This window comes from Camelus ferus, chromosome 6, assembly GCF_009834535.1.
Source record: "Camelus ferus isolate YT-003-E chromosome 6, BCGSAC_Cfer_1.0, whole genome shotgun sequence".
NCBI lineage: Eukaryota > Metazoa > Chordata > Mammalia > Artiodactyla > Camelidae > Camelus > Camelus ferus.
In genome coordinates, this window is record NC_045701.1 from 3,318,547 (window position 1) to 3,345,453 (window position 26,907).

General features: G+C 35.6%; 1 protein-coding gene across 5 annotated transcripts in view; it reads left to right on the forward strand.

Moving 5' to 3' along the window:
- Window positions 1-26,907, forward strand: part of DPP8 (dipeptidyl peptidase 8) — a 46,430-nt gene that overhangs the window by 13,186 nt on the left and 6,337 nt on the right. For 3 of the 5 annotated variants that reach the window (XM_032480924.1, XM_032480925.1, XM_014558657.2), the window contains 15 exons: window positions 945-1,118; window positions 2,099-2,267; window positions 6,540-6,650; window positions 7,854-7,982; window positions 8,541-8,602; window positions 10,277-10,377; window positions 11,048-11,225; window positions 12,115-12,274; window positions 15,413-15,492; window positions 18,088-18,240; window positions 18,477-18,612; window positions 19,779-19,924; window positions 23,459-23,605; window positions 24,802-24,954; window positions 26,216-26,358. In XM_032480924.1, the coding sequence (XP_032336815.1) occupies window positions 945-1,118; window positions 2,099-2,267; window positions 6,540-6,650; window positions 7,854-7,982; window positions 8,541-8,602; window positions 10,277-10,377; window positions 11,048-11,225; window positions 12,115-12,274; window positions 15,413-15,492; window positions 18,088-18,240; window positions 18,477-18,612; window positions 19,779-19,924; window positions 23,459-23,605; window positions 24,802-24,954; window positions 26,216-26,358 (2,042 nt within the window). Of the gene's footprint in view, window positions 1-944; window positions 1,119-2,098; window positions 2,268-6,539; window positions 6,651-7,853; window positions 7,983-8,540; window positions 8,603-10,276; window positions 10,378-11,047; window positions 11,226-12,114; window positions 12,275-15,412; window positions 15,493-18,087; window positions 18,241-18,476; window positions 18,613-19,778; window positions 19,925-23,458; window positions 23,606-23,997; window positions 24,185-24,801; window positions 24,955-26,215; window positions 26,359-26,907 lie in introns of those variants that run through there. The other 2 variants (XR_004320358.1, XM_032480926.1) reach the window with 2 other exon arrangements.

Consider the following 26,907-nt stretch of genomic DNA (forward strand, 5'->3'; position numbering starts at 1 on the left):
CCTCGTTGTCAGTCATTAATTACAAATATTCTTTGAGAGCAATTTTAACAGATGCTATAGGTATGAAAACAAAATGACACAGATTCTGCTCTCAAGTTGTTGTTGTTGTTTTTTTAATCTGTTTCTAGTCAGAGATAGTGAAAAACAAAGCCATAGCCAAGTGAGTAAAAGAGACAGTAACTCTTAGATATAAATTTCTGAGAAAAGATCACCATAGGAAACTTTCCTGGCCAAGGTTGAATTAGGTCTAAGGTTTTGGAACATTAGTAAAACTCGGATGGATAGAAAGAAAAATGGCCTTTCAAGGGGAGAAAATGGAACAAAGGCCAGGAGGCAGAACACCACATATTGGGTTTTACATCAGTGATGTGACCAGCCTGACCCAAGGTTTTATAACAGGAGCATCAGTAGGTGTAGTGGAAAGGTACTAACGACAGCTGATATTTGAGAGCTTCACTCTGTGCCAATCGATGTGCTGAACATTTTACATATTTTTTTCTAAGTTAATCTTCACAAAGCTGAGGTAGGTGATTTAATACTATTTTGAAAGTTAGGAAAATTACTTTTGAAGAAGTTAAGCTACTTGCCCAAAGTCAGACTTCTAGAAATGGTCAAAGCCTAGATTCAAATCACTTGACTTCAAAGCCTGTGCTCCTAACTGCATGAAAACTGCTTAATTACCATTTAAGTTGTTGAACATCTTGAATGCCAAGCCAAGGTGACAATACTTAATTCTTGTTCTCTAATGTATACAGTAATCATCTAGGGACCCTTTACCAAGAAATCTTTCGGCAGACTTCCTACAATTAATCTACTTAGAGTTGCTGGCAAATTTTGGGATCACTCAAAATGTAAACTCAGTCATATTAGGATTTCAGTGCTAAAAGCAAAAAGCCAGCTCTCAGAAGACTGGAACAGGAGACTTTTCTTTCCTTCTACATTAGGCCACACTGGACTATGGAATGTACTCTCGAGAAGAAGAACTATTAAGAGAAAGAAAACGCATTGGAACAGTTGGAATTGCTTCTTACGATTATCACCAAGGAAGTGGAACATTTCTGTTTCAAGCTGGTAGTGGAATTTATCATGTAAAAGATGGAGGGCCGCAAGGATTTACTGTAAGTCGGTATTACTACTTGTTAAATCTATTTTTGGGTCCTAAAGGTTATTTGCACCCAAATCAGAAACATAATTAAACCAAAAAATTATGTTTAGCCACCAATTGTTTACTACTAATTTAGTAGTAAAGAAAACAAGAAATACGAGTATAATTTCCAGTTTTAAGAGTTAATAATTTTTTCAGTGACATTCGTATACGATTTTTAAAATGCTAAAACCAGTTTCTATGTAGACAGAGATAATAAAGGACATCAGTGCCCGTTTTCTGAGTAAGTACTGAGGGGTGTTTTGGAAGATAATGAAATCACAAGGCAATTCCTTTTTGTTTCCCCTTAAAGCTTAATTCATCATAATAAGCAGTTTTAAATGTTTGGTTTTATTCCAGGCAGTTTTTTTATGTGATATTAGAACAGTCCTCCTATAGAATTGTGATGATTCTGGCTTTCATTGTATTTTTTTGAGCAAACTGTTTTATACTAGTAAAATTAATTGGAAATATGTAATAAATAAAATAGTCAGTAAATAAGTTTAATAAAGTACATAACAAATAACAATTACTCTACTAATAAGCTTGGGCAACAAAATTTGTAAAGTGCGCTAATATTGTCTCTATTTCCTCTCTTATTAATTCATATTAAAAAAAATGAGTCCTTTATAAGTTAAGGCATATGAAAATGTATTTTGCTGGGGACCAATTATCATAGTTGACATTTTACTTGGAATTAGTATTCATTTTTTGAAAAATTTTTGTTTGTTTTATTTTGTGGGGGAGGTCATAAGGTTTTTTAAGTTCTATTTATCTTTTTAATGGAGGTACTGAGGATTGAACACAGGACCTCACGCATGCTAGGCACGCAGTCTACCACTGAGCTATGCCCTCCCCACCAGAATTAGTATTCATTTTATAGGAAGGGTGCTGGCAAACAAGTATGTGTGTATCAGCCTGATACTTGCCTTTAAATGTTGTTTACTTTTCTAGCAACAACCCTTACGGCCCAATTTAGTGGAGACTAGTTGTCCCAACATTCGGATGGATCCAAAATTATGCCCGGCTGATCCAGACTGGATCGCTTTTATACATAGCAATGATATTTGGATATCCAACATTGTAACGAGAGAAGAAAGGAGGCTCACCTATGTACACAATGGTAATTCAGGTTTTCAAGTTCTTCAAATCTGCATTTCTGAAAAGTATTTTTAAAATGTAACTTGCTTTTGCTTACATTTTGAAATTGAAGCATGCTGGGTGATCTTTATATTTTAAATTGAAATCTTTAAAATTAAAAAAAGCAAAAGTACAGAGGATAACTGGTATGTACCACCTATATAATGCTGCCTTGTTTTAATGTTCAGTTTATAACAGTAGCACCTCTGGCATGATTATTCTTTTAGCCTAATAAGACTGCCAGAATTTCCCCAACTGTTCTGATTAGAATAAAATTTTAATTAAAAAAGTTAATCTTGTTTTTAAGAAAACAAACAGAAAAACCTAATACACATTGTAAGAACTACCTAAAAATTTATCTCCCCTTTTTGGAGAGCCTACTTGGTTATTTTGTCATAATAGGAAAAATAAAACTTTGTAGAACTATGTGTATTGTGGAAACATTTAATTTTTATTAAACTAACTATAATAATGCTACACACTACTGAAAGCACAGAAAATATACGGATGTTTTCCTCTAAAGCTTTCATACAAATAAAGATGGGAAATAGTGTATTGCTTTTTTTTTTTTTTTTTAACATATGAGATAGACCTTAAGATGAAGCTGCATAATGAAGGACAGTCACTCTAGAAATTTATTTGTTCAACTTTTGCATAAGCTAATGTTCCACAAAACTGGTTTATTGGGCATCTTAATAAATTATTTTAGAATATGATAGTGTATTGACGGTAAACACTTTTTCATTAGGATAATCAGTGTTATAGAAGCCGCCTCTTCCTGAACTTTTTACACTGATAGAGCACTGAATCAGGAGTCAAGAAACCTGTTCTAACTATTCGAACAGTCAACAAAGATAGATCCAGTTCCTATGTGCCAGGCACTCGGGCAGAAACTAAAGGTACCGAATTGAATAAGATATAGTCCTGGCCCTCAAGGAAATTATAAATAACAAAACAGGATGATAAGAGGAAAACGTGGGGTGTTATGAGAACACCAGTGAGGTAGGCAGTAAATGTCAGGAAAGGCTTCACTGTAGAGATGACACTTAAACTGATCTTAAGTGGTGACTGTACATTAGCCAGTACACAGCAAGCAGGGGGACTCCATGAGAAAGGGCTTGATGCAGAAGGTCCTGTGGTGTGTGTGAGGAATTAGAAGCAGTCTTCTGGTCCTAAAGCATGAGGTATGAGTCAAGATGTGAGGAAAGATAAAGCTGGCAGATAAGAAGAGCCAGGACAGGGACAGACTGTACCTCATGTAAATGAACATGGCCTTTATCATGATACGGGGATTCACTGAAATGTTTTTAGCAGTTGAGTGGTGTGGTCAGAGTCATAGAGAAATTGTTCTGGATATTTTGTGCAATGTATATATGAGAAGTTCAAGTCTACAGACTGGGACACCAAAGCTTGACTGTTGCAATTTTCCAGGCTTTATAGCCTGAAACTAGAGCATAGGATAGGAAAAGGGGGTGGAATAGGGAAAATTCTAAGTAAAAAGTACATGTTTTGGTGTTTAATGAGTCTCCGTTTGTAGTCAGGGAATCAGAACAGCTACCACTGGCAGTAGACAGGTTAGGCTGGTAGTGGTAAATCGGGGTTGGGAATCCTCACCATTTGTTCATGCTTTTAACAAACATTAAACTCTCACTATGAGCTAGTTACTTTAAAGGCTGAGACTGCAAAGCTTTGACAGTAACTGTTAGAATGAAGGCTTTTTCTTTTTTCAGTTTGTATGTTTTTTAATCTTCTGTAGAATTGTTTTCCACACAGGATTATTGTGAAGATTGGCACAATTTAAAGTAGAAACCCTGAAATCTTGCAGGATGCTATAGCAGTGTTTTTATTCTTTTCTGTACATGTAGGTATGTGGTATATTTATTATTTCCAGGACTAGTGTAGCGGTTAGAAATGCAGTCTGGAACTGGGGTATCGGGGCTTGAGGCCCACATCTACCACTTGAGCTCTGTTTCTCTGAGTGTTACTTAACCTAGCTCTTTGCTTCCACATCTCTAAAAAGGTTAATTAGTAGCATGATATCATAAGGTTGTTACTGAGACTTAATATTCGTGAAGTGTTTTACCGAGCAACTGCTACTTAATGTTTGTTTAGATAGGAAGGCAGAGAGTACGCATCATCACTCTTACTCTTATTCACAGCAGGTTCCATGTGCAGGTTCTCCTTGAATGGGTTTAGTCAGTCCACATGTGCATATGTTTATTCTCTGCCCAGTATGATAGAGGAATTTTAAAGTAACATAATACCAGCCAATACGCAGATGACATATCTTATTGTGAGAACAAGGTTGATACCACTTATTCATCTGATAAATCTTAGTAATTGAGGTCTGAGTAAGTGATAGGGAGATACAAATGAGTGGGACCTATTCTCACATCTAAAGGAGAACAAAATATAAAACAGTGTGGAAGGTATAGCTTTGGAGTCGTTCAAAGGTCCAAGAAAACTGAGCACTGTTTTGGCTATCTCATTAATTCCCAAATTCAAGAAACTCTGACAACTGAACTTAGTTTTCATTAGGCTGGTGCTAAAAACTCATTTGGTGGCACAACCTGACCTGAACTGACCTGAGGCTATTTATAATCTTAATCCTTCTTAGCGTGCCTATTCATAAGTTTGCTGCGGGAAAACTGGTGTATTTGATTACAGGTGTTTCATTGCCCTGCTGGAGACATGGCAAATTATGTGGTTAGATGTACAGTATATGAAAAATCCTCCACAATCTGAGTTCTAAATACTTCTGGACTCAAAATTTTTGGACAAGGGGATGTTCGTTTATATTGCGCATTTGTTTCAGGCAATATATAGAAAATACAGATAAGAAAGATAGTACATTGAAACTCGCCTATAAAATTAAAATCACTGTGAGATCCTACTGCACATCCCTTAGAAGACCAAATGTTGGAGAGGAATTTTCATACATTGCTAGTAAGAGTAGAAAATAATACAAATACTTTGGAAAACTGTGTGCCAGTTTCTTACAAATTTAAGTGCACACTAAGCGTACTACCCAGCCATTCCACTCTTAGGTCTTTATTCAACAGAACTGAAAACATGCATCCACAAAGATTCTTACACAAAAATGATCATAGCATTTTTATTCATAATAGCCAAACACTAGAAGCTGCCCAGATATCCATTAACAGACGAACAGGTAAAAGAACTATGGTAGAATATCACTCAGCAACAAACCACAAAGTGTATACTGTATGATTTCACTTCTATGAAATTCTAGAATATGCAAAACTATTAACCTACAGTGATAGAAGTCACATCAATGGTTGCTTCTGGGGTGGGCATGGATCTTGCCTGGGAAGGGGGATGAGAAAACATTCTGGGGTGTTGGAAATATTCTGTGTCTGGATAGGGTGTGGTTATACAAGTATATGCATTTTTAAAAATAAATGGTACACTTAAGATTTTGTAAAATATAAAGCGTTTTTTTAAAAAAGCTTGTCCATAGTCTCACTATTTGGAGAGAACCACATTTTGTTTTATGTTCCAACACTTTAAAAAGTATATATTTGTATAACATTTTTATAAAGGGAATCACAACGTGCATATCATTTAGTAATATGCTTTTTAAAATTCAAGTATATTATAAACATTTCCCCATGCTGTGAAATCTTATGTAATCATGGCTTTGTGGGGGGTTTTGTTTTTATTTTTGTTTTTTTAAAGCAAAAGTTCCCTTCAACTATTTGCTGGAAACCTAAGTGTAAAACAGATAAAAACTGATCTGCTCTGCTTGAATGGGAGGAAGGGGAGAGGGGAGGAATGGTGAATCACATGATCTGTAAAAACCCCTTCTAGGTCTAAAGATGTACTTCTCTGTGTGGGAGAGTTGTAAGTCACCATGACCCTTACATGGATTCTTTTTCCCATGATTTTAACCAAATGGGAAAATAATAACTAACATTTATGGAACACATGCTAAGGTTTAGGCTCTGTTTTAAGTACTTTCTGTGAAGTAACTCATTTAATCTTCATAACAGTCATATAAGGTAGGTTCTTATTCTCATTTGCAAGTGGGACACAGCAGTCAAATGTGACAGGGTGATTTGCCTGAGGTCAGTCTGTTAGTAAATGATGGAATCCAGATTTGAATTCAGTCCATTTGGCTCCAGAGTTCACCACTATACAACAGCTGCCTTTCAAAGTAAACTGAATCATTCTGCCTTGTGCCTATGAAAAGATAAAGAACTTCCTGTGAGATTTGCCTTTTATGTTTGCATAGAGCTAGCCAACATGGAGGAGGATCCCAGGTCAGCCGGAGTTGCTACCTTTGTTCTTCAAGAAGAATTTGATAGATATTCTGGCTATTGGTGGTGTCCAGAGGCTGAAACAAGTAAGACGGTTCAAAATAATCTATTATAGGTCAATTACAGTGTTATGAGATTGAACTACCAATTAGTTAAGTGCACAGAGTCTTAATTCTGAACAGTAGATTCTGAAGTGCTGAAGACTGGATCCTAGCAGTAATTATTTAGAATATTCAGGCTGTATCCCACCATAATGAATTCTAGTAAAAACAACTGTATTGTGGTTCAGTGCCCCAGGTCCTTCAACTCTCCTTGCCAATTGTTCATCTAGAAGCTGGTCTTGGTAATGTCGGTAGCAAAATTAAAATATCACACCTTAATGAGAGTTGCTGGAAGAACATAGGACTGGCTAGAGAGTCCGCAAGAACAGATGGCCAAATTAGTGTATGAATGGATCAGAGAAAGGGACAAATTCGTCCTTTTTCTTGGTGAATTGATGAGTATTTTCCTTGCCAAGAAAAAACTCTCTGAAGCAGGAGCTTTCAAACTTTGTCTTACGATCCAGTAAGAAATTTATTTTCCATTCTAGCCTAACACATTGTACATGTACTCTATACATAAAACTGAAAACAAAGTTCATGAAGCAATACTTATCCTTATGTGTAATGCACTCTGACATTGTGTAGTTTTTTCTGTTTGCTGTATTTTTTAAATGCTGGTTATGAGCCATTAAAAGATTTCATAACCCACTAGTGGATTGCAGATAGCATTTTTGAACACGTCTCTAAGGGACCATGAAAAATATTTATTTTTAAGCCATGTCTTTGATTTGGACATTTTATTTTAAGATGTAAAGTGTTTTATAATAACTATGTTGTTAGAACAAGATTGTGACATGAATTAGAGAAACTATTCAAAAAACTTGATTCTATTGAAATAGGACTTTTTATAGGAAATATTGTAAATATAATGATTCATTTTTCAACACTAATACATTTTAAGGTATGCAAGCACTGAAATCCTTCACAAGTGTTTCCCCTGTTTTAAATATGTATATGTATTTTTTTACATGCCCTCCAAAAAGAATAACCTTTAACCAGTAAAAGTGGCTTAGCAGTAACTTAGCTTGCTACTACAAAGACTAGTGATATTTTCAAACATAAAAGGCAGCGTAGTTCATATATAAACTATTTTTCACTATGGGAAATATAATACTAGAGGGACTGGTCAATTATGATTAATTTCTGGCATAATTCTTCTACATTTTCAATATTTAATTTCCTTTTAAGCTCCCAGTGGCAGCAAAATTCTTAGAATTCTGTATGAAGAAAATGATGAATCTGAGGTGGAAATTATTCATGTTACATCACCTATGTTGGAAACAAGGAGGGCAGATTCATTCCGTTATCCTAAAACAGGTACTGTATTCCTTTGGCATTTGTATTCATTCATTCCTACTTTTGAAACAAGATTTTTTCTGCAGTTATCCCAAGGGATGGTCAACACTGGTTCTTTACAGCCTTAGTAAGGATGAGTTGTGTATTAAGTGTCCCTGAAGTAGCTTTTCTAATTACAAGCTGATCCTTTTAGTTATTTTCAAAGCTGGGGAAGTGTACTGATTATTTCAAGAAATGAATAAAAAAGTGTCTTTGCTAGGAAGTGAAGATTTTTAAGGGATTATGTTCTTAATGAATTAGTAATTTCCCCCCCATATTGCTGTTTACAGCATTTCAACTGTAAAATGATACAGGATTTCCCTTCTTTATTACCTACTGACTTGATATTTTACAGCTTTTTTTTAATACCCATATTAAAAATTGTGAATTTGAAATGGAGTTTTGAGTTTCTTATGCTATCAAGCCCTGACTCTATGCAGTATCCCTGATTTAACTGAAGTGAAAAAAGGATTGACCTGGCAACATTAGTTTGAATAATTTTGGATGTGCATTACTGTTCATTTATGTCTCTTTCTAAAGGCACAGCAAATCCAAAAGTCACTTTTAAGATGTCGGAGATACTGATTGATACGGAAGGAAGGGTAAGTATAAAATGCCGAGTTAACTTTTTGTGTCATTTGACTAGTCAGTCAGTAGAGATCCTAAATACACTTTTTTATGTTTTGGACTCGTTGAACTTGCTGAGATCTGCAGATCATGATTTCAGGTTGACCTGATTTTCTACTTTGAAAACTTTCTGCTGGTTCTCAATAGGAATATGGGGATATGCATATTTACTACTGCTTTCCAATAGGGTTTCCCCTTTGCCTTTGCTAATTCTCCAGATCATTGTTTTTTAAATAGTGGCTTTTGACTGGTAAGTTACCTTCTGTGCTGAATAGATGTCTATGGTAGATTGATATAAATATCCCTCACTTCTCTTATACTACTGTTCTCTGATTTGGACAGCCAAATCCTTGTAAGCTGAATATATACAAAATTAATTAAAAAGCAGTCTTCTCTGCTAGACTTTTTAAAAACAGCTTTATTGAGATATAATTCACATACAGTACAATTCACTCATTTAAAGTTTAAAATGGCTTTTAGTGTATTCACAGAGTTGTGCAGCCATCACCACAGTCAACTTTAGAATATTTTCATCATCTCTAGAAGAAACCCACATCCCTTGGTCATCACCCCCAAACCTTCCTATGCCCCTCAGCCCCGGGGTAACCGTTAATCTTTGTCTGTGGATTTGCATACACTGGACATTTTGTGTAAATGGAATCATACAGTATCTAGTCTAGATTCTTTAATTAATATCATGTTTTCAAGCACTAATCATGTTACACTATATAACAGCACTTCATTACTTTTTATCACCTAAGAATATTCCATTGTATGGATATACCACATTTTATTTATCTGTTCATCAGTTATGGACATTTGGGTTGTTCCAACTCTTGGCTGTTAAAAATACTGCTGCCAATAATGTGGGTGTACAAGTTTTCATTTCTCTTGGTTAGATACCTAGGAGTGGATTTGTTCGGTCCTAGGATAACTCTATGTTTATTTAATCTTTGAAGATCTGCTGAACTTCTCCCAGGTGGCTGTACTATTTTATATTTCCACCAGCAGTGTGTGAGGTTTCCAAGTTTTCCACATACTTATCAACACTTGTTCCTGTTTGTCTCATAGCCATCCTAGTGGGTTTGAAGTTGTACTTACTGTGGTTTTGATTTACATTTTTATGATGGCTAATGATGGTGATCTTTTTATGTGCTTATTAGCCATTTGTATATCTTCTCTGGGGGACTGTCTATTCAGATCTTTTGCCCATTTTTAAAAATTTATTTTTTTTAAATTGTATTAGCTAGACTTTTAAAGGGAAAAAGTTTGCTTACCCAGGACCATTTCACTAATATATTATACAAATAATATTTTAGGGTAAAATATAAGGAACTAGGGACTATGATTTTTCTTAGATACTAGAGTCTAAAGTGATTAAAACCTGATTTACTGGTGATTTTCAAGAGTTCTATTAGTATAAACTCATGGGAAAAGACTTTTAGATTTTGCTAATTCTTGTAGTTAGAACTTTTTTAGGCATAAAGAACACCAGTATAGGTAACCCACAACTTATTGCTGGTTTTGCTACATCCTATTAACCTAAGACTGAAAAGGTGTCATGTTGTTAAAGATAGTGATTTAAGTGGACCAGTAAGCGAATTATTTGAGTCTTCTATAACTAGATTCCTTTTTTTCTTTTTTAATAGATTATAGATGTCATAGATAAGGAGCTAATTCAGCCTTTTGAGATTCTGTTTGAAGGAGCTGAATATATTGCCAGAGCTGGATGGACTCCAGAGGGAAAATAGTGCGTATGTTAAATTGTCACTTCCTTACAAATAATTTAGGATCCAGAACTGTCTGTGCTATTAGGTTTTTCTTTCCAGGGCAGCTGCCTTCACATGTAAATTTGCAGCATAGTTATTTCTGCACAAAGAATTTTTCCTGAACTAAATTGACTTGTGGATTTGTAATCCTGTAAGTGTAGGTGCATTGCATTTTAATTGTCTCTTACCTAGCCAGTCATGGTTTCACAGTGTTATTTGTGGTTAAATTGTATGACTTTCAGGCTCACGTGTAAGTGTGTACTTTTATTATTATATAATTTAAGCAAATATTTGTAGAGCCTTATGTAAAGTTGATTACACATAGTTCCTGTGTCTAATGCGGATAACAGGAGTTTCACAAGGCTGGTGTTTGTTGACATTAAAGGGAGAAAACAATTTCAAAAGCCACCTGTGGTTTTGGAAATTTAAAGAAAACCACTTTAAAAAACTCTGCTCAAGCTTAAAATAAGTGTAGAATAAGCTAATACTTTAAATTAGTCATTTATAAGTGATAATTTAACATAAACTAAAGCAATTCTTCCTTTGTGATTACAGAAATAACTGATGGGTGCTAGGGGAGGAAGTAGTAGAGTATTCATTTTCTGCAAGTTGGCTTTATTTTTGGTTCTTTCCTTTTATTTATCTAAACAGTGCTTGGGCCATCCTGCTCGATCGCTCCCAGACTCGCCTGCAGATAGTGTTGATCTCACCTGAGTTATTTATCCCAGTAGAAGATGATGCCATGGAGAGGCAGAGACTCATTGAGTCAGTGCCTGACTCTGTGACGCCACTTATTATCTATGAAGAAACAACAGACATCTGGATAAATGTATGCATGTTTTCTTGTACTTGGTTTAAATATTTTCTCAGAGTGCTAAAGCGAATGAAGCTTGAGCGCGGTCTATCAAAATGAATTTTTTAAGTTCAAAGTAATCATGAACATTATTTGCTTAGTTAGAACATTTCAAAGTGGAATGATGGTTCCAGAATGGGGAGGGGTTTGTAGACAGAAAGTAGATGCCACTGAAATGACGTCTCCCTGGCTGCAGAATTGCCCTTGTTCCTGGATATCGAAAACACTGCCTCATCCAAGGGCCTCTGAGAGGACCACAGGAGTTCTGTCTTTTTTGGAAAGGGCTTTCTCTTTTAAGTTGGCAAACTATACCAAAATATACCAGTTTGGGATTAATTTTGAATTTTCCAGTTTAGTGGAAAAAACTTAAAACAAGATACAAAATAAATAAAGCCAGCTCACTCCCTGGCTGAATATAGGCTTCATATGATTCACATAAACCAGATGAACATCTGCTTTCCCTTCAACTGTTAGAATGTTTCTCTCTGGAAAAGAAAAGTAAAAAAAAAAAAAAAATTTATCCTCATCATTTCTGTAATAAGGTTTATATCATTAAACAAACCTCGTGCCATGTTTCAAAGGATTGCAGAGAATGGTGAGTAAGAAACAGTTATTGGCCACATTTTTCTATCTTCTCCATTTGGAAACATTTATTTCTAAATAGATGAAGTGTTTGACTAAAGTAAGATAAATATGAAAGGCCCAGGCAAAATCTAACATTGTGCATATACCATGCCCCCAGCCTGACGGTTATTTATATTTCGGAGTATGTTTATCAAGTAATTCTTCTTTCTCTGGCTTAATTGAATTGTTTATGTAGTATTTTCATTAATGTGTATAGTAAATTAAGCTATTCATTTTACAGATCCATGACATCTTTCATGTTTTTCCCCAAAGTCATGAAGATGAAATTGAATTTATTTTTGCCTCTGAATGCAAAACAGGTTTCCGTCATTTATATAAAATCACATCCATTTTAAAGGAGAGCAAATATAAACGATCCAGTGGTGGGCTGCCTGCCCCAAGTAAGAAATCCTTTTTTATTTAAAAAGGAAAAAATGTTGGGAGCAGAGGTGGGAGGGGCAGGGTAATCTAATTTTTTTTTTTTTTTGTATACTTTATAAGCGTAGGACAGAGTTCTCGGTGGATACATAATAAACTGTTCATAGTGGGTCATCTCTGGGTACTGGGATTACTTATTTCTACTTTCTCTTTTTTTTTTTTTTTTGACTTTGACCTTGACTGTACTTTTTAATTTGTTTAAAATCAGCCCATATAATTTTTAGATTAAAAAAGCTATTTTAAAAATGTTATATAGTGAGTAGATATTTGTACATACTAGATTTTTTTAATACTGTCTGCATCCACGCTAAAGTTAATTTATAGTTACAGCACTTCGGACTGATAAAATTATGTTGCCCAAAGTGAAATTAAATATTATGTCAGCTGAAGTTAATTTCTTTTTAAAATGTGATGGTTTTCCTTCTGGGAAATGTAATATAGAATGTGTAAGCCTAGAAAAAATGAAATAGTACATCAGATACATCTCCTGGGTATTTGAAAAATTGAGTTATGGTTTTCTACTTTAAAAATACAGAGTTTGTTTTGGACCCTAGGCATTTTATAATGTTATATGCTTAACTGCCATTTGTAACTTAACAGACTCAGCCATTTTTTGTGGTAAAATACACATAACAAAATTTACCAATTTAACCATTTTAAGTGTGCAGTTTCATGGCATTAAGTATGTTAACATTGTTCTGCAGCCATCACCGCCATCCATCTCCAGCACTTTTTTCATTTTCTAAAACTGAAACTATCCAATGTGTAATACCTAATTTAGTGGAAAATAAATAATAACTCTTCATTCCTTCCTCCCCTCAGTCCCTGGCAACCACTTTCTGTCTCTATGAATTTGACTACTCTAGATACCTCATTTAAGTATAATTATACTTTTATATAAGTATATTTGTCCTTTAATGTCTGGCTTATTTCATTTAGCATAGTGTCCTCAAGGTTCATCTAGGTTGTAGCACATATCAGAATGGCCTTCCTTTTCAAGGTTGAATAATATTTCATTGTATGTATATACCACATTTTGTTTTTGTTTATCCATTCATCTACCCATGAACAGTTGGGTTGCTTCCACCTTTTGGCTATTGGGAGTAATACTGCTACGAACATGGGTGTACGGACCCTGCTTTCAGTTCTTCTGGGTATATACACAGAAGTGAAATGGCTGGACATGGTAATTTCTTTTTTAATTTTTTGAAGAACCACCATACTCTTTTCCATAGCAGCTACACTTTAATAATACATTCCTGTTAGCAGTGCACAAAGGTTCTTATTTCTCCACATCCTCCAAATTTTGTGATTTTTCTAGGGTTTTTTGTTTGTTTGTTGGTTTTGGCAATAGCTGTCTACGGGGGGTGTGAAATGGTATGTCATTGTGCTTCTGATTTGCACTTTCCTGCTGGTTAGTAATACTGTACATTCCTTCATCTGCTTATTGGCCATTTGTGTATCTTTGGAGAGATGTCTATTCAGATCCTTTCTCAACTTTTTATTTGGGTTGTTTGTTTTTTCAACATGGCCTTTTTTGGGATGGAGGGCTAATTAGGTTTATTTATTTATTTACCTACTTTTATTTGACGGAGGTACTGGGGATCAAACCCAGGACCTCGTGCCTGCTAAGCATGCACTCTACCACTGAGCTATACTTTTCCCCCTCAACATGGCCTTTTAAATATCATTCTTACTTGGGAAACAGTGAGCTCCATCTTAGCAAAGTAAATACTGCCTATGACTTTGCTCCTTTCCTTAGTCTAATTTTTTTTTAAAGTCAGACAAGATCTTGTATATCTAAGATGGAGATTTCTTCCCTAAGAGCCTTAATTTAACTTGGCCCTTAGCGTGAAGTTGCCCTACCAATTCTTCTGGTGTTCAGAAATTAAATAAATCCACTTATGGAATGCCAGAAAGTTTAGTGATGAAGACTGGTCAGAGAGCTGTGAATAGTAGTTAGTTAACTAAAACAACATGCTTGGGACAGTAATAGAAAGAAGATAGCTTAAAATTTTATACTCCAATTGAGGAATAAGAAGAGCTTTTCCCCTCTGCTGAGGTTCATTCAGAACGCCTAGTCTCTGTTCCTTCTTGGTGTCTGTTTCTGGGCCCTTCAGTTTCTGTACTTCTTTTCATTTCCCTCCTTTTTACTTATTCTTTCTTGCTGCAGATCTTCCTCCTTTTCCTGATGTCCATTTTATTTTGTTCCTCTCTCCTCTTTCCTTCCTTAAGTGGCTATAATGTGAAACAATTTGAATTTGTTATATATGTTAAATAATATTCATTTTCTGGTGATAAAATTTAATGTACTTAAGTGGAATTTTTGTATCTAAGAAAAAGAAGTCTGTTTTTTTAACTTGAGTGGGACCCTAGTTAAGATCCTGTATCATCTGACCATCTCAGCCTGTCCTCAGCTGTCACTCCTCACAGCCATACCTAGCACTAGCCAGGCATAGGGCAATGGTTTCCATTTTTTTCAGCCTCCTCCTTAGGCCACTGAGAACCTCATGTATCAAGACAGAATCTCATAAAGATAAATGGGACATATTGGCATATACTATGGTAAATACCCGGTTTATTTTTGGCAAATAAAAAACAATGGTATTAAAATGTTCCTTCTGGGCTTCTTAAGTAGTTTTGTTGCATTTCTAGAAGAAATGAATGCCTTATTGACCCATTACATGATTTTGTTTGTCTAGGCAAAGGTTTAGGAAGGCAAGTGACTTTGAGTTCTTTTCTGGCTTTGCCATAAGAATCTATTTTGCTGTTTTTACTTTACTTATGTAGATCATTCCATCATGAAGACTCACAACCTGGAATGTTTCTAACTGTAGACTTTATATTAAGGTGAAATTCACATACATTAAATTAACCAGTTTAAAATGTACATTTAAAATGAACAGTGGCATTTAAGTACATTCATGATATTGTACAACTACCACCTCTATCTAGTTCCAAAACATTTTCATTACTGCAAACATAACTTGAATTTTTCAGTGTACTTTTTTGGAAAAAAGCATTTAGAATACTGTTCTTCATTGTTTCATTTGTTTATAGTCTGGTGCGAAGTGCTGAATTACAACTGTATTTATCTTTAGGTGATTTCAAATGTCCTGTCAAAGAGGAAATAGCAATTACCAGTGGTGAATGGGAAGTTCTTGGCCGACATGGATCTAATGTATGTTCTCTTATTCTAATAACATGTTTCGTCAACATCGGCTGTGTGTATACAGTACAAAAAACCAGGAGTGCAACTTCATTTGACCCCAGTATTTTGAAACTATTAAATTAGGGCCTGAAGAGCTCAAGTTGTTAGAAAAGAAGAGTCTTAGTTTAATGTATAAATCCCACCCATTTCATAACCCTAGTGTTAGATGTGCTGTGGTTACTAAAAGTCAGCATTTTCAAATACAGTGTTACTACTTAAAATACTTTCCGAGTCTAGCAAAAGCTGTGAGTTAGGATACAGTTTGAAAATTATTTCTAAATCTCTTACAGGCTACTCCTGTCATTTCTGTATTAGAAGTTGCGTTTACTGCTTCTGAGGTATTGAAGCTCTTGTGTTCATCTGTTTACCTTATCTCACAAATGTAAAGTTTCATCTACCACCTGCAAATATGATGGACATTTATAGAGAGCATAGACTGATAAGAAATCACCCTTGGCATATGGCTTTCTGTAGCAATTCAATGAATTCTAATTTTTTTTCTTTTGCCTTTTATAGTATTTCACATTTGTTTCAACTTTCAGTTAGGTGGTCAGTTTCATGAGAGCTCTAAGAACTCCATCCTTTATATGTGTGATACATACAGTTAAGTTGATGTATGCTACCAGGATTTAGTGAAGGCCTGTGATTTCCTCAAACTGATTCGGAGATTTATTGAAGGATTATGTATACTGGCTACTATAGAAGTCACTCGTAGTCCCCAGGGTGATTAAGGAGAAAGAAAGAAGATCCAGGTCCCAGGTTTGTTTTTGTTGGTAAAAACTTTAGAATATAATAGGCAACTTTTAAAGTCTCATTTCCACTGAGAGTGTCACATGGCCTTCTGGTTATGTAGTCAATATATGTATTTTTTCTGTTGAGGGACCTTGGATGTTACTGTCACCTGAGAAGAATCTTACAGTGGAATTCTGAATTCTGATAACAAAAAATTATGCTGATGTAAACTTCATGCTGTGTAATGGTTGGATAATACTGAGGGAGCCCTTAAAACTGTATTTATACAGATCTGAACCCTATTTGGGCAACCTGAATGTCTTTCTACTACTAGCTATCTTGTGCATCAGTTTTCTTCTTTGTGTATGTCATGCTTATTTCTGTGATGTGTTTGTGTCCTCTTTCTAACTCTTCTATTTTCCCTCTATCCTTGCTTTATTTTTTTTAAGTCACTCTTCCCTTCTTTACTTTTGCCAGTGACCTAGTTCACACCCAAAGATTTCTAATGACAGTAGTTGGGTAAAGCTTTGAGACTTCTGAGTCCATGTGCCCCCTTAGGGTTCTCAAAGTATGGCCCCTGCACCAGAAGCCAAGCATTGGCATCTCTGGGAACTTTTTAGAACTGCAAATTCTTGGGCCCACTCCAGACCTCCTGAATCAGAAACTCTGGTAATGGGACCCAGCAGTCTGTTTCACAAGCCCCTCAGGTGATTTTGATACTCATGTGATGCTGAAGGCCTCACGTGTTTCCTGTAAAGTTGTTACATGAAACAAAGAAAAGGGGAGTGAGGAATTAATAAGTTATTTATTCAATTTTGAAAGGCCTGACTTCTAGCCTCTAGGTCACGAGCAGAACCCATCCTGACCTTTCACACAGATTAACACGTACCTGTGAGGTTTCATGATTTTGCCATTTCTTATCCCTTATATCCTTTCTGTCTCTGTCATATGGGCCTACTTAATGTCAACTGTATTTATTTCTGTATCCATGCATGCTAAAAGTGTTTGTAATGATGAAGAAGCTTCCTGAAGAATATGTGGCATTTAAAAATATTCATTTTAGAAATGTATCTATGTTTTCTTTGCTATGTAAAAAAAAATGGTGAATTTTATTAAACATTATTTGAGTAGGCTGGTAGAAGATCTTAAAAAGAAACAATAAAAGCCAGTTATTTAAAATCTTACTGTAATTTGGGAAGAACATCAAGTGAATTCAGCCGTGAGTTTACTTGCAGTTTTTGTTTTTGTTTTTTTTTTGAGTTTGGAATTGAAGACTTAAAAGGATCTTATCCATACTTATTTATAAACTATACCAGTATTGAAACTGATTGAGTGATTGAGTTCAGTTACCTGCCAACCCCAAACAGATAAAACATTTTTGCAAATTTGTGCAAAAGACCAAAAGAATACTGCTCAAGATAATGCTGCACTGAGAAATAGGCAGAATGCTAAAATTAGACGCTTAAATGTGCATGAATGGTTGACCTGTATAGGTATTTTCTCTCTGTAGAGGGTTGTCATTTTAATGAAATAATCAGTGTATCTTAGGAAGAGCATACATTCTAACCATATTGGAAACTCTGCCACTAGCATGCAACTCAGTCGTCCTTTTTTTTTTTTTTTTTTTTTTTTTTTGGACAGAATCTAGTCTTAGCTATAAGACATGAATAAAACCAACTCAGGTTTATTAACATTGGTGACAAATTTTTTAATAGAGGCACAAATCAAAGGTGACTGAAATGATTCTGAATAAAATTGGGTATTGTTTGTTGAATTACTGGCCTTGCCAAGGTTTTGCTAGTACTGAATTTTCTGTTGTTGCTATTTTGACAGATCCAGGTTGATGAAGTCAGAAAGCTGGTATATTTTGAAGGCACCAAAGACTCTCCTTTAGAACATCACCTGTACGTGGTCAGTTATGTAAATCCTGGAGAGGCGACAAGGCTGACCGACCGTGGCTATTCCCACTCCTGCTGCATCAGCCGGGTATTAAGCCCTTGTTTGTAAAGGGTTTCCTGTCGTATAAAAAACACTCTGCTCATGTAATACTCCTCCTCAGTAATGTGAAAATCAGTGAAGTTGGCCTGCAAAAAGCTTAGCCTTAACTTTAGCATTGTATGTGTATATAAATGGTCAGACTCTTAGCATGCTCCTGCTATAGCATCAGGGCAGAGGTTTTTACTTTTCCCTGGGGAAAAAGTAATTGTTTTTCCTTTCTCTAGCATTGTGACTTCTTTATAAGTAAGTATAGTAACCAGAAGAATCCACACTGTGTGTCCCTTTACAAGCTATCAAGTCCTGAAGATGACCCAGCTTCCAAAACAAAGGAATTTTGGGCCACCATTTTGGATTCAGCAGGTACTCATTTCCCTGAAACTGGTCTTAAGTAGAATTAGTACATTAATGCACTAAACCTGTGTCGTATGTCCACGTTTCCCGGACAGTCTTCCCATCCCTCACCACTGCCTGTCCCTGAGCTGCTGGCTTCCTGATTGATCCCACCCCTCCTAGTCTGTCAACTACCAGATAACTTTAGGCAGGAGCAGGTCTGGAAGGCCTTTTTGAAAATAAGATTAAAATAGTCAAGATATCAGCTAGGAAATGACTTATTCACATGTTTGGATGATTTCCCAGATAAACAAATGCACTTGAAGATAACGTATGCTGAACTCTTGAGCAGGGAAGCTGCAGCTTTAAGGAATACCAGCTGGTGACTTTCTTAAATTCTAAATAACTTGTAATGGCTATCTTAATAAAAGATAGAACACTCATTCTGTGTGAGAGTGAAGAGCACTACGAATTATTTTTAAAATGCTTGATTTCTTAAACATAAAGAATGGACTGATTTTATTTATCTTTTAATTCATTTTATCCCCAAATCCTTCTTTCTGTTAAGTATCTTCGTTTATTAATGTCTGCTAAGGACTTAGAACATCAGTGCAAAAGCACAAGGTGTAAGAATATTTTGATGTCCACGATCAGGATTAGTAATACGGTCTCTGCTTAGACTGTCACATCGTCCAGTATACGCAGACTTAGGATAGGTCTGCATAGCTTTGGAAAACCTGAGACTAATCATGACTTCCTTTTTTTCTGCGTCCTGATTAGGCTTATTCTCTAATGATCAGAAACAAATGTGTTTTGAGCACCTGCTGTGATCAAGTTAAATTGTCTAAGTTAATTTGTGCTTTCAGTTTCTAATCAGGTATATGGCTTAACCATCAATAAGTCACACCAAACCGAGTGCAAAGTATCTGTATTGTTCTGCATGTAAATACCTCCTTGACTCCAAGGATTATTCATAGTACTGTGTGTCTGCTTCTGAAATAGATAATTTGACATGTTCATTAGATTTTCTTTTTTAAAGGTAACTGTTCATGCTTAATTTCTTGCTCATCACCTGAAAGGGGGAGAGTCAGTTATTTGTGTATGTGGTTGTGGGTTTATGGTACCTTTTCCTTGCTCTTAGATTGTCGAGCTCCCATAAGAACTCCTTTTACAGACTCTTTGTAACCTCCTCGCAGGTCCTCTTCCTGACTATACCCCTCCAGAAATTTTCTCTTTTGAAAGCACTACTGGATTTACATTGTATGGGATGCTGTACAAACCTCATGATCTTCAACCTGGAAAGAAATACCCCACTGTGCTGTTTATATATGGTGGTCCTCAGGTGGGCATATTTATGTACATACATATGTGTGTGTGTGTGTATTTTTTCTTTTTCTTTTTTAGGTGATTTGTTTTTTAAGTGTCTAGCCAATTAAGATTTGAGCTTTGCTGAGCCTCTCCTTTTATTGACTCTGGCTTGTGTTCTAATTATCCAGATTAGGAGTTCAGGAAGCTGGGTTTTGCTAGATGGCTAATTTGAAAGTCAGTGTCAATTTCTTAATTTACAGCGAGGACTGTAACTGTCATGGGGAATGTAATATTCATGTCAGTAAGTAAATATATTGTTTCCTATCTAGAGAAACTTGTTTGGGAAATAAAACTAAATAATTAAATGCCTCCGTAACTAAAGAGTCTAAACATATTTTTGAAAGCCTTGGTTAGCCTAGTGAATTCCCCTGCCTTCATTCTAAGGTCATTTCTCTTAAATAAGCTATACTATTTTTATGAGCTAGTTAAAGCAACTGCTGTACTACTATTCAGCACTGCAAAATGTTTACACATTGTTTTTCCTTTTTCTGGATTAAATATTGGCATGTGAGTATTACATAAATTTTATTGACTGTCAGAGTAAAGTACTTGGGGTAAGTGAATTGGTTAATTGGAAATTTTTTTAAATGTTTAATCTTGGTTATATATCTTAAATTGAGCCCCTGAATATAGTTACCCTGTTTTTATAAAGCAACTCCCTTGGACTCAGTAAGTATCCTTTATAATTATACTTAGTTATTCAGATCTGGAAATGTATTTAGATGTCAAGTCATTCAAAAAAATAAAATAAGTACATAAGCCATAAAGTCTCAGTAATGATGATCACATATCAAGTTAAATCACTTTGCCATTGTTTAGTGAGTTTCACAAACAAGCAAAACATGGATCATCTACACACAGACCGTGAAAGAGTTAAATTAGACTTCCATTAAAAACCTGAAGCCAAATGTTTGTAAACTTCAAACAAAGGTATAATATAAAGAAATTCAAGAGAGAAATTACAGGACACTCAAGAACTTTACATGTTTTGTTATATTATTTTGCTATTACAGCTAAGCAAGAAGAATGTTTTTCCTTCCCAGTGAAGAAATGATATATGAGATGTTTGAAAAAACACTATGAAAACTAGTTGGTTGTCTGGATTTTAAGACCAGAAGACTCCTTATATTAGTAATTAAATTTGAAAGTCTAAGATGTACGAAAAGATACTCAGTATCACTAGTCATTAGGAATGCAGATCAGAACCACAAGGAGATACCACTTTACACCCCCTAGGACAGCTATTATCCAAAAGGGGGATAAAAGGAAAATAACAAATGTTGGTGAGGGTGTGGGGCAAAATTGGAACTCTGGTACATTGCTGATGGGAATGTAAAATGGTGCAGCCAGTATGGGAAACAATATGATAATACTTCAAAAGTTAAACACAGAATTATAATCTGATCCAGCAATTCCATTTCAGAGTATACACCCAAAAGAATTAAAAGCAGAGACTTGAACCGATGCTTGTATACCAATGTTCACTGCAACATTATTCATGATAGCCAAAGGGCGGAAGCAACCCCAGTGTCCACTGACAGATGAATGGGTGAACAGAATATGGTATATGATGGAATATTACGCAGCCTTAAAAAAGGAGGGCGTTCTGACGCATGCTACAATACAGATGAATCTTGAGGACATTGTGCTAAGTGAAACGAACCAGACACAAAAAGATAAATATTGTATTATTCCACTTGTTTGAGGTACCTAGAAGAAACAAATTCATCAAGACAGAGTAGAATAGAGAGGTGGCCAAGGACTGGGAGAGGGATCGGGAGGTATTACGTAATAGGTTTGAAGTTTCTTTTTGGGATGATGAAGAAGCTCTGGAAATGGATGGTGATGATGGTTGTATAACAGTGTGACTATACTTAATACCACTGAATTATACCCTTCAAGTGATTAAAATGCATGTTTTACCATAATTTAAAAAAAAAGAGTCCTAGCAAATGTAGTTAGGACAAAATTGTTTAATTATGTGGAAGCTCTTTAAAACTGAATTTTTTTTTTCACTTACAGAACAGTTTCTTTCTCAAAGTATTCCTCTTTAAAACTGAATTTTTTTTTTCACTTACAGAACAGTTTCTTTCTCAAAGTATTCTTTGGAAGCATTCAGATTTGATGAGGCCACAGGAGAATGTGGTATTTGGTTTGCAGGGAGAGTTCCCCATAAGACTGCATGATAGAATGTGTTTGGCCATTCAGCCCACTGGGAGATCGTTCATCCCTGTGTTTGATGACCATCTGGGTTAGTTATGAAGAGGCTCCTTAATGTAGGACCAGATCTTTCCAATAGCACATAACAGCCTTGTGAAATTTGGTTAAATCATATCAATGGTCCAAACATTGTTTTTCTTGGTGTATATTCGGGTCAAAGTGGGAATCTTTTGAATAGCAACAGTGTCACAATTCATACCATGAAGTGAATTACTTTGTCACTAAATGCAGCAATGTCTATAGTTGGACAAAAGTGAAATTCAAGAAAAGCAATAACTATTTCCCCATTAAAGTCATCAACGCTTAGTTCCTTAAACTTTTCATTGATGACAATTGTATGTTGTAAAATGTTTATTCAATAAATATTTATGGTGTTTCCTGTGTGACAGGCACTGTTTTGCAAACAGAAATGCACAAGAGAGCAGGTTGAGTAATAGCAGAACACAGGTTTTGAAGAATCGATATTGAAGGAAACTTTTGAATGCTTAGTGCCAAAGGGCATTATGTTTAAATACCTTCTGAGAAGAAGCAGGCCTCCAGGGCAATAAAGTTATTTAAGAATTCCTGTACTTTTTGCACTGATTTGTGTAAAAGGAAAAAGGGAGCCAGCTGGTCACAGTGTATTCATTAAAATACTATATTTTTCCCCTACTGATCAGAGAAAATCCCAGAAGAGAGAAGTAGGGAGGAAAAATTATCTTATTCCGTCATTTGAATGATAAAATTCTTCCTCAGGGTAGAAGTAATCATTTTAGTCCCTTTTTCTATGGGGCAGGTTAAAACTCTTGTATATAATTAATATCTAGGTTATAGTTTTGAAGGCTATAGTTGCTCAGTAATTGCTCTGAACCTTGAACACGAAGTTAAGAAAGAAAAGTAACATAAACATGAAAAGATTTAAGTTAATTTATATACTTTTTTTTTAAATTGAAGTATAGTCAGTTTGCAATGTTATGTCAATTTCTGGTGTTCAAGTTAATTTAAAAATAAATCAGGGAGGGGGGAAATGGGGAATTGGTAATCAGCAGGCAAAAAAAAGATCTTAATTATGCAAGATAAGTAAGTTCTAGAGATGTGCCATACAACATTGTCCTGTGATTAACAATACTGTATCATACACTTAAATTTTTGTTAAGAGAGTCAATCTCATGTTGTGTTCTATAAAATTTTATTTTATAGGCAAAATAATATGAAAACGTTCAGCTTTCTGTTTTTTGCATCCTGCCTCTCTTATGCTTTTGTATGCTACCATGTAATAAATTTCACTGAACTTGTATTTCTTCCTCAGGTGCAGTTGGTGAATAATCGGTTTAAAGGAATCAAGTATTTCCGCTTGAATACCCTAGCCTCTCTGGGTTATGTGGTTGTAGTGATAGACAACAGGGGATCCTGTCACCGAGGGCTTAAATTTGAAGGCGCCTTTAAATATAAAATGGTGTGTGAGCATACAAGCATTTTTCTTTTAAAACCATTTACATTTTCGGTGCATTGTTTGGTGTGAAATCCCAGTGGAAGAGTTGGGGGAAGGGGCTGTGAGTGAGTGCGCGTGTGTTAGCATGTGTTGGAGTTTGGGGGTGGGAGGGAAGATGCAACTTGATACTCAGTAGGCTAGCTCGTGGATACCTGTATGTAACTTTGGGGAGCTGAGACAGAACCACTTGTACATAGAAATACCCTCTCTTTCAATTTTATATGTCCAGCTTAGCCAGAAGGCAGCACATTTAGTGTTCAGCGTCCTGTACACTATTGAGATTTGTTCTGTCCTCTGTGAAGAGAGAAACCAACTGGTTAGTGCCTTCCTTGTGACAAGCCTCTTTCTCTCTACAGGAAGCTTTAAATGCTACCTTTTAGAGATGCCCCATGTCCTTTCTGCTGCTTTGGGAAATGATGAGAATCCGATGTTCCTTTTGCACAGTAAGGCAGTTACTGTGTTTGCCAGTGTATTGGACATGCTGAGTAAGACATGGGGAGTTTCTCCCACAGCCAGTTCTTTGACCTTATGTTGTATTCTCATGTAAGTTTTTTTGTTTTTATTTTTGTTTTTGGCTCAGTGAAGTGAGATTGTGTGCACTGGCAGGCCTAGTAATACAGACAGGGTGGTGGTGATAGGAATTAGGACTTAACAGGACTTAAAAGAGATTGTTCAGTTCCTAGAGGTAGATGATGGGAAAATAGGAGGAAAAGGTCTCGAGGGTGATCCCTTCTGCTTTACTGCATTAAGTTTTCAAAAGGAGAAGTAAAATTAGTCAACCACTTAAGGGGGCCAATTTTTTATCTTTGGGTATAGGAAGGCTTGTTACAAGGAAGATGCTGACCTCTTAGCAGACAACAGAACAAATGGAAATGGGAAATACGCACATAGCAAGGGACATTTTGGGTCACAGTAGGGAAGAACACTATGACTAAGGCTAGCTAAACTCTAGGGCAGGCTAGCAACAGAAGCTGTAGGTTCCTATCTCTAAATAGAGTAAAAAAATTTTTTTGAGCAACAGAATCTCAATTAATAGTGAGTTCTTACCTTAAAAAAAACTACAGGTATTTTTAGTAAAAACATCTATCAGCTTTAAAAGCGCTCTTATAATGAGATTTTTATTCATCAGCATCAGTGAAATGTTCACCCTTTTTTGACAGGGTCAAATAGAAATTGACGATCAGGTGGAAGGACTCCAATATCTAGCCTCTCAATATGATTTCATTGACTTAGATCGTGTGGGCATCCACGGCTGGTCCTATGGAGGATACCTGTCCCTGATGGCACTCATGCAGAGGTCAGATATCTTCAGGGTATGTCACTTCCTGCTGTACTCCTTTTTGCAATAAGGGTAGAATTTTTTTTTTATAAATTGAGGGTATGAGAAAATGTCGATTTTCTGACAGTTTACAGAGTTGACAGTGTTATGAATTGTTAGGGTTTGTGTGTTTAATAGCTGCGTGAGATAATAGATATATCTTGTCATCTTGTGATATCCATGTGAGATATATTTACATGTCTTTATCTATATATATGTCTATATAAAACACTTGTCAACTTGATAATCAGTTATTGGCTATTTATAGACATATGCCAAAGATTATGGGAGATAATCAGGATTAGTGAAATACACACATATATACTGGGTTGTACTTACTTGTTTAATTATTGGACTCCAAGCTCTGGGGGCAGAGACTTGTCTGTCCTATACTGTGTCCTCAGCAGCTAAGCACTGTGCTTGGCTCATGGTAGGTCCTAAGTAAATCTGTATTGGATGAATAAATTATTAAATATATAACAGTGATTACAATTCTATAAACAACTTCTTACAAAAATATACTAGAAGAAAATAGAAAAAGAAGCTAACAGTTGTTAAAGGAATGGGAATTAAGAATAGCATTTTTCTTTTTTTAATATTGCAATAACATGATTTTATTTCACAGCAGAAAGTTTTAGGAATAAAAATGATGGGGTTTTTGTTCTTACATGTATATTCAGATAATCTTTATTTATAATAACCACAAAATGAACTCTGAAAGCAGTTTTCCCAGGCTTACAGCTGTAGAGAAAGTAATTAGAATATTTAAATACAAAGCTGTGTGTGGGTGCCTTAAAGTGAGGCAAGTGTTCAGTGCTTAAATATATTTCATTCATTGTTTTAAATTCTGTACTGCCAGTAGAGGCTAAAAAAAATGACTGCTTTTCCTATATAAAGCTGACACTTGTCCCATATTTTTTTCACCAGAAGCAGGAATGAGTTTACATTGAGGCATTCCTACGTTCTAGTTCAGCCTCCTCTTTTAACAAAGGCCCATGTTTGTGTGTCAGCTAGCCCAGGTTAAGGACTTGGTGTGTGGCACACCCGTGGAACGTGAAGCTAACTGACGCACACAGTATCAGATTCCTGACCTTGGCACTCCACTCTGATTTTCTGAGTTGCCTGAGACCATGTATGCCCCAGTCGTGGGGCTAAAGCCTGAGGATAATTTTAGCCTGTAAATTTGCAGATACAGATTCTCATCGCTAGCCATTCTTTTCTGGACCACGTTTGACTGTCACTGTTTTCTTATGTAGGTTGCCATTGCTGGGGCCCCCGTCACTCTGTGGATCTTCTATGATACAGGCTACACGGAACGTTATATGGGTCACCCTGACCAGAATGAACAAGGCTATTACTTAGGCTCTGTGGCCATGCAGGCAGAAAAGTTCCCCTCTGAGTAAGTTCAAGCCTTAAAATTAAGATTATAAATTTAAAGTCGTATTTTTTTAATTGTCTTTAGTAATAATAAAAACTTACAACTATGACAAAACTAAGCCTAGTATTTTATAGGAATACTAGAAGGCATGGATGTTTCTCAAAACTGAATTACAGGCCAGTTCATATAATTTGGGTTTTTTTACAAGTTATATTTGAAGCCATTGCTTAAGTGCTGAAAGAAGTTTAATTAAGTACACAGCCATTTCAAGGTGGAAAAAATTCTATTTCTGCTTACATATATTTTACAAATAATGTAATGATGTTCTTCCTCCTAGGGACATGCTATAACTACTGATGTGTGCTGATTTCTCAAAAGGAAACTGAACACATGAGATTTTAATTTTTTAACCTTTCATTACATACATCATCTGGTTAATATAGTACTAATTTAATATTGAAATGTTGAATCCTTATTCTACTATTACAGTATAAGAACATTAATGTACTTAATTGTGATTAGTTTAAAGGAATTAAGTGGTTTTCCCAAATAATAAGTGGCTTGCCTAAT